Genomic DNA, 14,017 nt, shown 5'->3' with positions numbered 1-14,017 from the left:
AATTATTTTAAACTATAAAGTGAACAAGATCTAATATTTCTAAAAACAAAATAATAAAACAAACATAAAATTTTATTTCCCATACTATTATAGGATAGAAATGTTTAGGAGTAATTTGACTTCTTCTTTAGTTTATATAATAAATTTTGAAATATTTATATCAATTATCTCGCACATTATGGATTATCTCTAATCTGCCCACATAAATATATAAGATAAATCGCAAGAAATTAAACAATCGAAAATACGATATCAAAAATCAAAAGGATAGCAAATTGGTTTTTTCCTCTTCATCTTTATCGGAATAAATCTTTGATAATTTTCCCAAATTTAAAATTAATCACTAATTATATCCAAAATTTTTAAAATGTACTGTTTTCGAAATTTTTTTTTGCAGTTTTCAAAAAATAATTTTATATAAAAACATTTAATTATTTTCACTCTAAATTTTATTTTTCGGAAATAATTTACAACCGGTGCCAGCTAAAATCTCGATAGTCACAATTCCGAAAGGGAAAATTCCGCAGAGACAAAATTCCGAAGGCATCAAAATCCCGAAAGGGCAAAAATCCCAAAAGCCAAAATCCCGAAGGAGTCACAATCCAGAAAGTCAAAGTCCCGAAAGTCAAAATAGTGAATGATCAAAATCCCAATGGGCCAAAATCTCGAAAACTAAATCCCGAATGAATCGAAAACCCGAATGAGTCGAAATCCGGAATAGGTCGAACTCCCGAAAAGCTAAAATCCTGAATGGGTCATGAATCCGAGTGACAAAATCCAAAAAAACAAAAACTTGAATGGTCAAAATCATAAAATAATTTCACAAAACACAAAAAAATCCCTTTGGCTCCACCAATCACGAGTGCAATTGTTGGAATATACATGACACTTAAGAATTCGCGATTTTGACTTTCAGGATTTTGGCTATTTCGGGATTTCAGCTTTCGAGATTTTTGCGTTCAAGATTTTGTCTCTTCAGGAATTTAGCTTTCGAGATTTTGCTTTTCGGGATTTCATTTTTACGAAATTTTGTGAAAATCCGTGAAAATTCAGGATTTTCACGTTCGGGTTTTTGTGTCATAAGGATTCTGGCTTTCGGAATTTTGGTTTTAGGGATTTTGCCTCACCAGGATTACGAGATTTTGGCTTTCAGGATTTTTTCTTTTCGGGATTTTGTCTCTTCAGGAATTTAGATTTCGAGATTTTGCTTTTCGGGATCTCATTTTTACAGAGTTTTGGTGTTTGGAATTGTGTCTCATCACGATTTTAGCTTTCAGGATTTTCACGTTCGGGATTTTGTGTCATAAGGATTTTGGTTTTCGGGATTTTGGCTTTTGGGATTTTGGTTTTAAGGATTTTGCCTCTCCAGGATTTTGGCTTTCGAGATTTTGGCTTTCGGGATTTTGTTTTTCGGGATTTTGGTTTTACGGGATTTTGGAGTTTAGGATTGTCTCTTCAGAATTGTGACTTCCGGGATTTTGAGCGAGATCTATTCACAATTATTACATGAAGCAAAAAGTATGCTTTCCTTCAAAAGTCTAATACATTAATCTTGTCGAAGGATCACGTATAAACAATTTTAAAAAGAAAATTCTTAATTTTTAACCTCTTAATAAAGACGAGTGTCAAAAATTGAAGGTCAGAAAAATCTTTTTTTGTCACTTTTTAAAGCCATACTTCACTTCAGAGGGCCTTGGGGATTTTTCTTTTGTATAATCGATTACCCAATCGTCCTTAAAAGCATTAACGATTCAAGGGTTAAATCTCTCTTCAATTCAGTTCTATTTCTATGCTCAATATTTAAAAAATGTTCAAATGCATTCAGGGTCATTATGACAAGCATTTAAGACCACAAGGTCTCAAAAAGCTTTTTATCTTTTTAATTTAGAAAGGCTTAACGACATTTGCGAATACAGTCGTAAAGTCCGTCTAAAACAATGTTCAAAACATTTCGAAGAATTGAAACAATATAATCAGACATGTTTTTGAGAGTGTTTAGGGAAAAAGGAAAAGAAAAATAAAATGAAAAGCTTGTTAATATTGTGGAGGAACGATATGTAGGCTTTGTTTTTCAGAGAATGCAGGCCCGTATCTCTAACCGTTTGCCATCTTAATCATTTTCTGAAACCTTGGTTATCTAAAATGGCTGAAACATGTCGATTAGAAAGGGAACCTGAATCAAAATGTGACAGAAAATTGATATTTCCTAATTTCACGAGCTTTTAGAAAATCTGAGAGACTTCTAATCACATTCTTATAGGAAATTTACTGCTCTACAACTTCTTGCAATACGATATTTTTTAAAAGAGAATCGTGCTTTGAAGCCATTTTATAGAAATTAATTTTTAGCAAACTCTCAAAAATATTTCAATTAATCGGCATGGGGTAATTTGAGACATATTTTTTTTATTTATTATACAGTTCATGCCCCTGTTGGAGTACAACAATTTGAGACTATATAAGGGACTATGTACTACATTGATGTGCTTTATTCAAAGCTCTGGTAAATGAAAGAAATATTAGAAATATGTTTTTAAGAAGAAATCTTCTACAATCTTTCCGCAAATTATTTTTTTTTATCATAAAAAAATGTATTTTTAAACAATTTTTACAAGCAGCAACCGCCGATTTGACCAGTTTTTGTACATCGAAAATAAACAATACTTCACCAGAAAGGTGCCGCCAACCGTGTCAATGCTCTTATTAAAGGTTTTTAGAAGCAGTAGAAAAGGCGAACTGGAGATAAATTAAGCCATGTCAATTTCATTTAATTCAGATTTTTTCCGCTTTTTATTTGGAATGCTCATTTTTGATAATGAAAAAATTAGAAAATCTTTCAAAAAAAAACTTCTGAATATCTTTAAATGGACAACAGTTTCTTTTCAAACGAACCGTATCCAAATTATTTTGGAAGTACTGCTCTAATGCTTAATTTTGTTTTAAGCAAGTTGATCAAAATCAATATATCTCCAGTAAGGAAATTACTTTTAAAAGGGAACTAAAGAAATATTAATAAATTTGTTTTCACAATTATTTCTCAAAGCCGCTAGAAGTTTAATTTTTTTGATTTTATCTTAAAAGGTATTGAATATAGGGTAAATTAAGCTAATTTAAAACCTGCTCCAAATGGAAATCTTTCGCTACTCCAAATGGAAACGGTATTGTTTTCATGATAAATACAGTACTAAATTGCTATATTTATATATTTTCTAAACCTCAGTTTGATTATTTATTTAATTTTGCTCTAAATGAAGCGAAAATCCATTCATATTCACAAATTTTAATTTGTTAATTTCTTAGAAAAATTAAAAGTGTACATTTTCACCATCGATTTTTTCATCGATTGACAATGTTTTCCAATGAAAAACACAATGAGGTGTCTGTTGTATATTCGTTTTGTTTAACATTTATGTCATATTTCTGGCTAATTGTAGTTAAATTAAGTGCTAATCTTTATTGTTAACGATACGTGAAGTTTTCAAATGAAATAATTACCTATTTTGTGCACAAAAAGGATTTTTCTGAAGTGTCTGCAAATGCTTTAATAGGAAACCCCGGAAGAGATTTTTGAAGAGATTTTCTTATTGTTTTAGATGGGAAAGGAGAAAAGACCAGGAATAAAAACAAGTCCTGCACTCAAGAGCAACTCAACAAGGTTTTGGAAGACTTTCGTCGCGGTTTCACTTACACTGCTTGTCTCCAATTAGAAACTTTTCCTTGTCTCCATTTAGATTAATATGTTTCCAATAGAAGCATTTTACGCTAGCGTATTTTTCTTGTATTTAAGATATTTTCAAATTATATCTAAAGAATTTTCACTAACAGTAACATTCTAGAAGAGTCAAGAAGCAAATTTATGTAATTCCCTTCAGAAAAAAAATATGAACTTAATGTGTGGAATCTTCTGTCAATGTTAAAGCGTCTGGAAATGGTTTTGAATTAGGCCATTTACCCTAGAATATTTCAGCTTGCCACATTTGCCCTAGGTTACTCTATTTTATCATTCCATCAAAATAATATAGCAAAAATTATTTTGGTTATGGTATTTAAAATAAAAATAATTTTTTTAATCAGGGGTCAAATTAGTCTGGGGGCAGCCACAACTGGTTTCCGGTTACTATTTCTCTTGTCGATTGCGCCTAATTAATCGGAAATTTAGCCATGGCCAAAACCAATTATTTCGTACAACACTCCATTTTGTATTAATCCGAGACACTTCCCCTTCTTTTATGCAGTGAGGCAAAATAATCTGAATAAATTTTGTTATCGAGTAACCAGTCAAAATCATATCTGGTGCATTTGGACTCTGATTCTGTTCTATTTTGTGTTTGTTGAACAATCTTTTGTTTTTTTTAAATAAACAGAAATATTTATTTCTTTTATTTACAAGTCATTTTTGTGGAATTCAAGCAATAGAAACCCTAAAAGATTGTTCCCCAATAAGTTAAATAATATTTTTATCGGTCAATCAGATCAAAAACCTCTGCCACAACGAAAATTTCACCCGCGATGCACGCGGTTCAAAAGTTGTTTTTATGCGGGAAAAGGTGTGTCTGTGTTCGAAACAATTGCACACACTCATTCATTCATTCATTTGTCTGAATGAGTGACGTAAACAAGGTGAATCTTAAATCCTCAATAATCCGATTAATACCCAACTAATCCCCAATATAGCTGCATCAGTAGGATGCTTAAGGCTATCCGGAGGTTTTTGAGGCAATTTCCCGGCAGACAAAGGTCAGGAAAGGGTTAAATTTGGAAGAAACATGACCTCTTTGAAAGGCACGCCCCATTTTTATTTTCTCCTAAAATCCACAGGTGTAAATCCCAATTGGATGGATTACGTGGACATTGTCCAGTGGGAAATCTCACAAATTGCATTGTATGGGGTAAAAAATGCAGAAATAGGGAGAAATACGCTAATTTTGGGGTAATTTTTGAATGCGGTTAACGCCCAAATATGCGAAACATGCAAATCACCTGTGTATTGGTTGGATGGATGATTAATCCTCTGAATTTTCAGCTTAATCCACTAAATGCTGCCCAGCATTGGAACTACACTGTCACTTTGCACCTCTGACTATCCTTTTACACTGGTTTTTCACACACAAAACCCATTCATCACAACAAATTAAACGAATTTTCCTTTCCTAAAGGAACGCCACAACCGCACGCAACAAACACCACCAAACAAATGAAGTACGTCAAAGTTTCACTTGGTACTAAAAGCAGGCGGCGCCACTGGATTTTAGTACAAATTCTTAAAACCCGTTAAATGTTGAGACATTTTTAAGGTTTTGCACATTTTTGTAAAAATTTCCTAAGGTAAAAATTCAGTGGGGTGAAAACGTGGTGTTTTTATTGTGAAAATTGCATTTTCCGTGGAAAAAAAGCTTTTAAAAAATGCGAATAACAAGTCAAATGCTGAAGAAGGTTCATCAGCTTTCTATTAAGTATTCCAATTTCCCGGAATCTTATGTTAAGAGGGCAATGGAACAGGTAGGAGAATTGAAAGATGTTTTCTTGAAGAAACGGAATAAGGAAAAATTTCCTTTCCAGGTTTACTGGAGGACTCCAAATGAGCCCAATTACCAGCAGAAGGTGATTGAGAGACGAAAGTTCAGATTCACCATGAACCGGCCGTGGACGGGTCAGTTTAGGCAGCAGAATATGCCTCGATCCCACCGGAAGAAGGTTTTCGTGGAACCAATTGCCGAATGGTCATTTTTCCGGGGAGATCGAGTGGAAGTGCTCGTGGGGAGAGACAAAGGCAAGCATGGGATAGTTAAGCAGCTGATTCCAGAGAGAAATTGGGTAGTTGTTGAAGGATTGAACTGCCATTTGAGAAAAGTCGGCGGAGATGGAGAATATCCGGGAATTTATATCAAGTCAGAAGCTCCCCTTCTGGTGACAAATCAGGTCAAATTGGTAGATCCATCGGACCTACAGGCCACGGAGATTGAATGGAGGTACACAGAAGAGGGTGATAAGGTGCGAGTATCCACGAGAACTGGCAGAATTGTCCCGATTCCCAAAGAACAGGAAGAAACTCACGATTACAAGAGCAAAGGCACCTATATAGAGAAGGCCAAGGACACTCCGGCCAAGGTGGTGGAAGAAATCACCTTCAAGCCTTCCCTGCAGACCTTTGAGATGGAAATCATGAAGGAGATGGGCATCCAGGAGGATAGAATTCCCAAGAAATCCTATTGGTACTAAAAAAAAAAGAATCCCAACAACCAAATTTTCCGACACATGCAGAATCATCCGTGGACACTTCAGAAGATTCTCTCGCGGAATTTATTTTGTTTATAGGGTGTTTAGTCAAAGTATTTCTCAGAGAGCAATAAAAATTTAAATTGCACGCTTTTTCATGTGATTTACCACCACCTGGGGATTAATGGTGTATTTACCTGGATCGAGATAGAATCTTCTCACAGTGTCTTCACCTCCCGACCAAACAATTGGCTCAGTTCTGTGCAAATCTCATTGAGTCATCGCGAAAGGAGGTTATGTCTCAGGTTTTCTGCTGAATTTTCAAATTCCCAAAATTATGGATTTCCTGCCCCAGAAGCACGCAAAGTACTTTGCCAGGTTCCTCAATATCCTCCCAGCTCGATTGGCATCCCATGATTCCACCAGGTAAGCCAGATGCAAGCCCAGCAAAAGTTCAGAGAGTTCAAGGATCTTCCGGATTGTTTTCAGGGTCACCATTGCTTTCTTTGCCGTCAGTGGACTCGATGTCCTGGATTCCCTGGATCTCCTGACGCCTAGTCAACGACAGAACATCATCAATTGGATCTACAGCTATCAGGTGATCCCAAAAGGAGGCACAAAATGTGGAGGATTGCAAGGATCCAGTACACTAAGTATCAAATCCCAAGATCCTGCCCACATTGCTGCCGTTGAGGCCTACTATTGGGGTCACCTGGCCATGACCTACACAGGAATTGCTGTCCTACTGGCCCTGGGAGATGATCTCAGTCGCCTGGACAGGAGAGCAATTGTTGAGGGAGTGGCAGCTGTTCAGCGTGAAGATGGGAGCTTCAGTGCCTCCGTCGAGGGTAATGAGCAGGACATGAGATTCGTCTACTGTGCAGCAGCCATTTGTGCCATGCTCAATGACTGGGGCACAGTGGATCGCCCCAGGATGGCACAGTACATCCGGGAAAGCATTGTAAGTACCATTTTCTCTGAATTTTTTCTGGTCAGGAAATTTCAAATCCAATCCAATCGATTTATTCACCTGGCTCAAATGGCAATTTAAATATTTTTTGCAAGTCTGGAGATTTTTGTCTGAAGGACAGTTTTTTATTACAATTTTATAATAGAAGTTTCTTGTGATTTTTGTTTTTCTTTCTTTATTATTTTATATAACATGAAAATAATTAGAAGTTGGTTAGTGGTTAAAAAGACTCAGTGAATTCTCACAGAAAGGCGCAATTGAAGTGATCATTTTCTAGCAAAATAAATACAAAATTTTAAGGTTATGATAGATAACCTTAAAATTTTGAGACTTTTTTACAGTTCTAAACACAATTTTTTGGACAGTAATACTTAGTGAGAAAAAGAACAACAGAAACAAGAAAAGAACTTTGTTCTTATAATAATAATAATGCTGGCACAACATTCCATTAAAGAACAAGGCCTTCCCGCAAGGGGATTTCTAGACATGCATTATTATTTTTTCTTGTACGGGATGAAGTTGTCAGTCCCATGCCCGTGGTATCAAGTGCAGTGAAGCTCACTGGATGCAATCCAAACACCTTTAACGCCAGAAAAATTCCTGGTTACCTAAAGGGGATTCGAACCCGGGACACTTGCATCATAGAGCGAGTGCTCTACCACTTGACCCATTGAGTGTCCTTAACCTTAACATAACCCTAAAACTTTAGGACTTATGTGTTACAGAATTTCAAAACACAATTTTTGGATAGTTTACTATAAGAAAAGAACAACAGAAACATGAAAAGAGCTTTGTTCTTACTTTCATATAAAAATAAATTCTAACCTCACAAAAAAATTACTAATTTTGGACAGTTCAAATCAAACGTTTAAATTCCGAAAAACGACCGTAAATTCCTTCAGAAGCTTTAGAAGTAAATAGAACTGATCTTAAAGTTCTCTTCATTTTAAATAAATTTATGTCTAACCTAAAAATGAATTGCAGTTTTTTATTGGTAGTGAAAACATTCCCGGAGTGTTTGGTTAAATTCTGTGAACAAAAAGTTCGCAAACTACTTCCTTAATATAAAAAAAACTAAATCTTAAAGTTCTTTTAATAAAGAAATAATTTCTAACCTCAAAGAAGAACCTCACTTTTACACAAAACGGTCAATTGAAACATTATAAGATTGTTTGGTCGAATTCTGAAAATAAGATCAGTGTTTTTTTCAATTTTCAACCTTTTTTCTTACTATAAAAAAAGATTTATTAGGTTATGATATAAATTTTTCGCATCTAATCTAAAACAAATAGGCAGTATTTTGGAGAATAGTAGCTCTCTAACCATTTAAAGTTTTAAAGATAGATAAATTGAAGACAAATTCGGAATATTTCAACATTAAAATTATATCAAAATCAAAATATATAAAATTCTAACCTCAAAATATCTTTTCCAAGGTTACTTAAGAATCAATGCAGTTTTAAGTTCCAGAAGCTCTTTGGTAATAAACGCAAAAGTTTGATTTCTTGACTTTCTGCCCTCTGGAAATAGCATTATTTGCAATTTGGATAATAAACTTTGTAACAAACAAGGGGATTTAGCTCTTATTTATTAAAAAGGAGTGTCCCGGTCAAAATCCCGAAAGCTAAAGTCCCGAAAGCCAAAATCCCGAACGACAAAATCCCAACTGTTTAAAATCCTGATAGGATCCTTTCAGGATTTTAAATAGTTGGGATTTTGGCTTTCGATTTTGGCTTTCGGGATTTTGGCTCTCTCCGTAAAAGGATATTTTTCAAAAAATAATAACAATTTCAGGAAATAATTTACTGGGAAATTTTCGCGAAATCTGAATTTCTCAAAAAACAATAATATTGTATTTCTTTCTGGAAAAAGATGCGGAAAAGTAATATAGGCTTTTTGCTACAAGGTTTTCATGTCGAATTCTTCGTACACAACTTTTATTTCATTATTTGTGGAAGCTTTAAAATTAAAAAAAAATGTTACATAAAACCCTGGAAAAGAATGACAAATTCTTACTATCGTCGTCACTTCTTTATTTTGCTAAAGATTTCTGTTTGTAATGTGAGGTTATGTGTAACGTAACCTCAAAAATTGAGAATCTTAAAAATTTCAAGAATCATGAAAATCTAGAAGACAAGAAAATAATTTCAAGTTGTCGCTGAAATATTTTAATTTTTAACCAAAACATCATGTTCTTTTTTTTCCTTTTTTTACCCAAAATTATTCCTCCAATTTTTTAGATTATTTAAAAGTGGAAACAAGCAGAACGTCACATTTTCATGTAAGAATAGAATTAGAAAATAAGGCCAATTATTTCAAATTTTATTATTTTTGTTTGATTTTTCACAATCTTTTTCACTCGTGATTTTGAGGTTAGAATGTTTTTAATTTTAAACCTTTGAGCTTTCAAAACTAAAATAATGGTAAAATACTTAATTTTGTCTACTAAATCATCTGAAGCAGCTTTAAAAGTAAATTTAAGGGTCTTTATCACAAAATACCAACTAATTTTTTAGGTTAGGTACGATACAATTTTATAAATGTTCTAAACAAAATGATGTGGCGTCTGGTTATGCTTTCAAAAACGACTTTTTACGGTTAACTCATAGAGTCTGAGGTTGTTAAATGCAAGCCTTAAAGTACTTTTTATCCCTAGAAATTCACACAATTTTTGATATTTAGATGTCAGTATGGAAAAAAGTAAGGTTATAAAACTTTTTTTGGGATATAAAAATAATTAGTTTACAAAAAGCAGCACAAAATTATGCGAATATTATAAAAAACAATGCTCGTAGTCATCATTGTTAATTCTTATTACAAAGTTTTTTTCAATACTTATGTCACATTTAGAAATTTCAGAAAAAATACTAAATAATTTGTAAAGTGCATTACCAAAGTCATTTATTTTGGTATTTGATGCTCTTTCAGCGGATAGATTTTGAACTGGTAAATTTAGTTATGTTCGTTATGTTTATTGTTCATTTTTCTGGTGTCAAAAGTGGCAAAATACTTCGGTTAGAATTGACAAAAAAAAACACGAATTTGAATGATTATTTTCGAAGTTGTAAATCTAAAATAGGTAAAAAAAATATATATTGCAGTGTTGGGAAATTTAGTCGTTATGTACAATTTCTTCAATAATAAAAGATATTTAAAAAGAAAAATTCCTAACAGGAAATAGAAATGTATTTGACAATTACAATTTCAGCATGTTTTAGCCAGCGGACCTGATTTCATTATTTTATAAAGTACTCTTTAATTTGAGGTTATAATTAACTAACCTAAAAAGGGAGTGATATATCTTGTATTTTGAGGTTAGGTCTAGCATAACCTTAATCTTTTCAATATCAGCAAGAAAAAGAAAATTGGGCTCATTGGACATATTACTTTTATTTAGAAACTATATTCTAAAATTTGAGGTTATGTTTGACCTAACCAAACATGATTAAAAAAATTTAGCTTAGAACAAGGATTTTTAAGTTCTTTTAGATTACATTTTTATCACTAAAAATTTACTAGGCCTAATTTTCTAATTTATATGAAAAATTGCTTTGCAATGTGAAGTTATGCTAAACATAACCTTAAAAAATATCTTTTTGGTCTTTTAATGGAACAAAGTTTGAATTTTGAAGCCATAGGGGAAAGTGCTCTCCCTTCGAACGTTCATGCCTTCGAATAATATGAATTTTCTTTTAGTTTTTTTTTAAGAGACTTATACATTTCTATTAAGTTTTACTCGGCTTATCATCAATTATTGATAATTCTGTGATAATTTAGTGTAAATCTCTTACGAAAAACAAGAGAAATTCACATTATTCGAAGGCATGAACGTTCGAAGGGAGAGCACTTTCCCCTAGTAAATAGAATAAACATATTTAAACCAGATCTGATTCTAACCTAAGATTTTCTAACCTAAATTGATCAGATTCTAACCTAAAAAAAATAGCTGAATCATTTCAATTGAAATTTTGTAATTAAAAAAAATCTGCGCCAGACTGACGATTTCAGGAAAAATTGCTAAAAATGCGTAAATAAATATAGCAAAAATAGAAGCTTAAATTAAATAGTTCTGTTTAATTTGTAAATTACATGCTGATCATTCAAATTTACGACGCACAACTGTTCCACTTTGCGTGAAATCTCTGGCCAGACAGAGTTTTCCGCACGTTCCGCGTTAATTACAGTGCAAATCAATTTCCTTATCGCGGGCATTTACTATTTTATGCATGGCTTTCAGAGATATGACTACGGAGTGAGTCAGCACAAAGAGATGGAGGGCCATGGAGGCACGACATTCTGTGCTGTGGCTGCACTGCATCTCAGTGATCAGATGCACATTCTGTCGCGGAAGGATGTTGAGGGTATGAAGAGGTGGCTGGTGATGAGGCAGGGAATGGGATTTCAGGGGAGACCCAATAAAACCGAAGATACCTGCTATTCCTTTTGGATTGCGGCCACATTGAAAATTCTCAATGCATTTCATTTGACGGATTTCGAGGAGAATCGTAAATTTATTCTGTCGACGCAGAACAGGATTGTTGGGGGCTTTTCCAAGTGGCCGGACTTCAATACGGATCCCTTTCATACGTATTTCGGCATCTGCGGACTGAGTTTTGTGAATGAACCCAATGTATTGGAAGTTATGCCCAGTCTCAACATATCAATGCGAGCCTACAGGCGACTTAAGGAACTGCAAAGCACGTGGAAGATTACGCAAAACCTCAACGATGTACGCCTCAATATTGACTGAGGAGATGATCTCCTCTCCCCAGGAAATCGAGAGCACAAAAAAATGGAAGTGACGAAAGTTCTGTTGATAGAAGTAAATTTTTATGTAATAATGTACTTGAAAAATATTTCTAACTATTGCAATGTTATTAAATATACACTTGTATTATTTTGCGAACAAAACGCCATTTTAGAAAAATAAATGTCTTTTATTTTTGGCGATTTCAAATTGGTTTTGGATACGTTGCATAACCTGATCATGCTATGAGGTAACGAAAAGGTAAGGATTACGTTATAAAAATTACTTGAATCAGATTTTAAAACAATGATTTACAGCTTCTGGAATCACTTTATTGTCTGCTATCCGGAAAATATTTGAAAATTCAAAGCAAAAGAATAACTTGATAATGCCACGCCTCCTTAAATTAAAGACCACGCCCATTTAACCTAAATATGTTCCGTAATGCCCCACTTTAACTCTTTCGCGTCACACTTTTATCCAGCAGATGAATTCATGTAAAATTGAGTTTTTCCTAATGATTTATGATCAAATATAATAATTCAGAGAGGAAAAAAATTTTCCATTGCGTGAAAACTCGGAAAAACCCCAGGTCATATATGACCCTGTTGTCCTCAAGGGAAGTGTACATACCATTTTCAAAATCTATATCACGGGCTTTTTAAGAGTTTTTTTTGCTTGAAGTTATTAATTTGGCCAAAGCTATGGCAAACTGGATTGTCTTGATGAACACTGTACTCCTGGTGTTCAAGGAATCTTGCTGGTAATCCCTTGAACAGTCACTGTCACAATATTTTAAGTGCTATTTGGCAAAAATAAACTTATCCACATATTTATTCACACACAATACAATTGCACAATATGAGACGCTTGCAGAATACTCTAAAATATTGCAAAATATGTTATAATTCATCAGATATAAGATGAAATGTCCAGGAGCAAGATGTCCCACCTGCATTTCACAAAGAAAAATAATGTCCCAACTACATTTCGCTATAGGTTTGGGACGAAAACACTGTTACCCTTGCAGACAATAGGGTCATATATGACCCGGAAAATTCTACACGCTTTTCTGGAAAATTGAGAGTAGTTTATTATATCAAAATATGCAATATACAATCTTTGGATATTCTATTTTGTGTTTCTAAAGAACTTTTTGCTGAAAAAAAATAAATTAATATAAAAAAATTTTGAAAAAGAAAAGTCATTTCACAATGTTTGAAATTATTGATTTTTGATCTCAAATATTTTCTTTTCCTGAATATCTGAAGTCTTGAGAAAATTAGGCAAGAATCTTACATCCTTCTATTATGCCGGCTTCAGACTTGAGGTTTAGCCCAATTCCCGAAGGTCTCAAAAATCTAAATAACAAGCAATTTTATTGATTTTTCAAAATCTAATGGATCATTTGCCCTTAATATTTAATCCTAAACAACACTTCCCTAAAAAAATCATGTCTGGATAAGGAATTAGAGGAGTTAAGCCAGATGGCTAAGCCTTAGGTCTGAAGCCCGTATTATGATGTCGTGCACAAACCGATAGATTTCAATTAATGTAAATAGTCAAAAAAATGTTTTTTTCCCGGATCATATATGACCCTAATGACGCGAAAGAGTTAAAGCCGGTAAAGCCCAATTTTTTTTTGTAATTCCGGAACGTTGTTGTTTACCCTGAAAACAAAAATAAAAGAGATAGCAAAGCATTCGAGGTTTCAATTCTGTAATTATTTGTCTCTTTAGAATTTTTGCGTGAATATCAGTTTAATATCAATTTATTAATTTAATAATTTTAATATATTTGACCTTTAACCTTAAATAATCCAAGATGACGATTATTCCGGTGAAAGTTGTCTATGGACGAAATTTTCAGCTACACTACCTCCAAAACTATCCAAAAATTAACGAAATCGCCCGACCCAAATTTGAGATAAGCTAAAAAAATATGTTTTTGAAGGCGATGGAAAGGCCAGTGGGTGGTTTAATTCATTGCAAATATTGAGGATGTTTTTGAATCTAATAGAAGGCACAAATTTGTTTAAAAAATTTTAATGTCCGTGAACGAACTAATTCACGTGAATTAATCTA

At 33.5% G+C, this 14,017-nt stretch overlaps 3 protein-coding genes across 3 annotated transcripts in view; 2 read left to right on the top strand and 1 right to left on the bottom strand.

Moving 5' to 3' along the window:
- Positions 1-5,204, bottom strand: part of LOC129807725 (CD109 antigen) — a 47,945-nt gene extending 42,741 nt beyond the window's left edge. The window contains exon 1 of the mRNA XM_055857176.1: positions 4,981-5,204. The gene's annotated coding sequence lies outside the window, so the exon portion shown is untranslated. The remainder of the gene's footprint in view (positions 1-4,980) is intronic.
- Positions 5,205-5,312: 108 nt separating this feature from the next.
- LOC129807731 (probable 39S ribosomal protein L24, mitochondrial) lies at positions 5,313-6,364 on the top strand. Its single transcript, XM_055857184.1, has 2 exons — positions 5,313-5,499; positions 5,560-6,364. The coding sequence occupies exons 1-2, from the start codon at positions 5,404-5,406 to the stop codon at positions 6,217-6,219; spliced, it is 756 nt and encodes a 251-aa protein (XP_055713159.1). The 5' UTR covers positions 5,313-5,403; the 3' UTR covers positions 6,220-6,364.
- Positions 6,365-6,444: 80 nt separating this feature from the next.
- LOC129807729 (geranylgeranyl transferase type-1 subunit beta) lies at positions 6,445-12,118 on the top strand. The gene is made up of 3 exons (XM_055857182.1): positions 6,445-6,642; positions 6,706-7,177; positions 11,424-12,118. Exons 1-3 carry the CDS (start codon positions 6,554-6,556, stop codon positions 11,934-11,936), a joined length of 1,074 nt encoding a protein of 357 aa, XP_055713157.1. The 5' UTR covers positions 6,445-6,553; the 3' UTR covers positions 11,937-12,118.
- Positions 12,119-14,017: the final 1,899 nt, after the last annotated feature.

The sequence above is a fragment of the Phlebotomus papatasi genome, chromosome 3 (genome assembly GCF_024763615.1).
Source record: "Phlebotomus papatasi isolate M1 chromosome 3, Ppap_2.1, whole genome shotgun sequence".
NCBI lineage: Eukaryota > Metazoa > Arthropoda > Insecta > Diptera > Psychodidae > Phlebotomus > Phlebotomus papatasi.
This window is presented reverse-complemented; position numbering and strand designations above follow the sequence as displayed.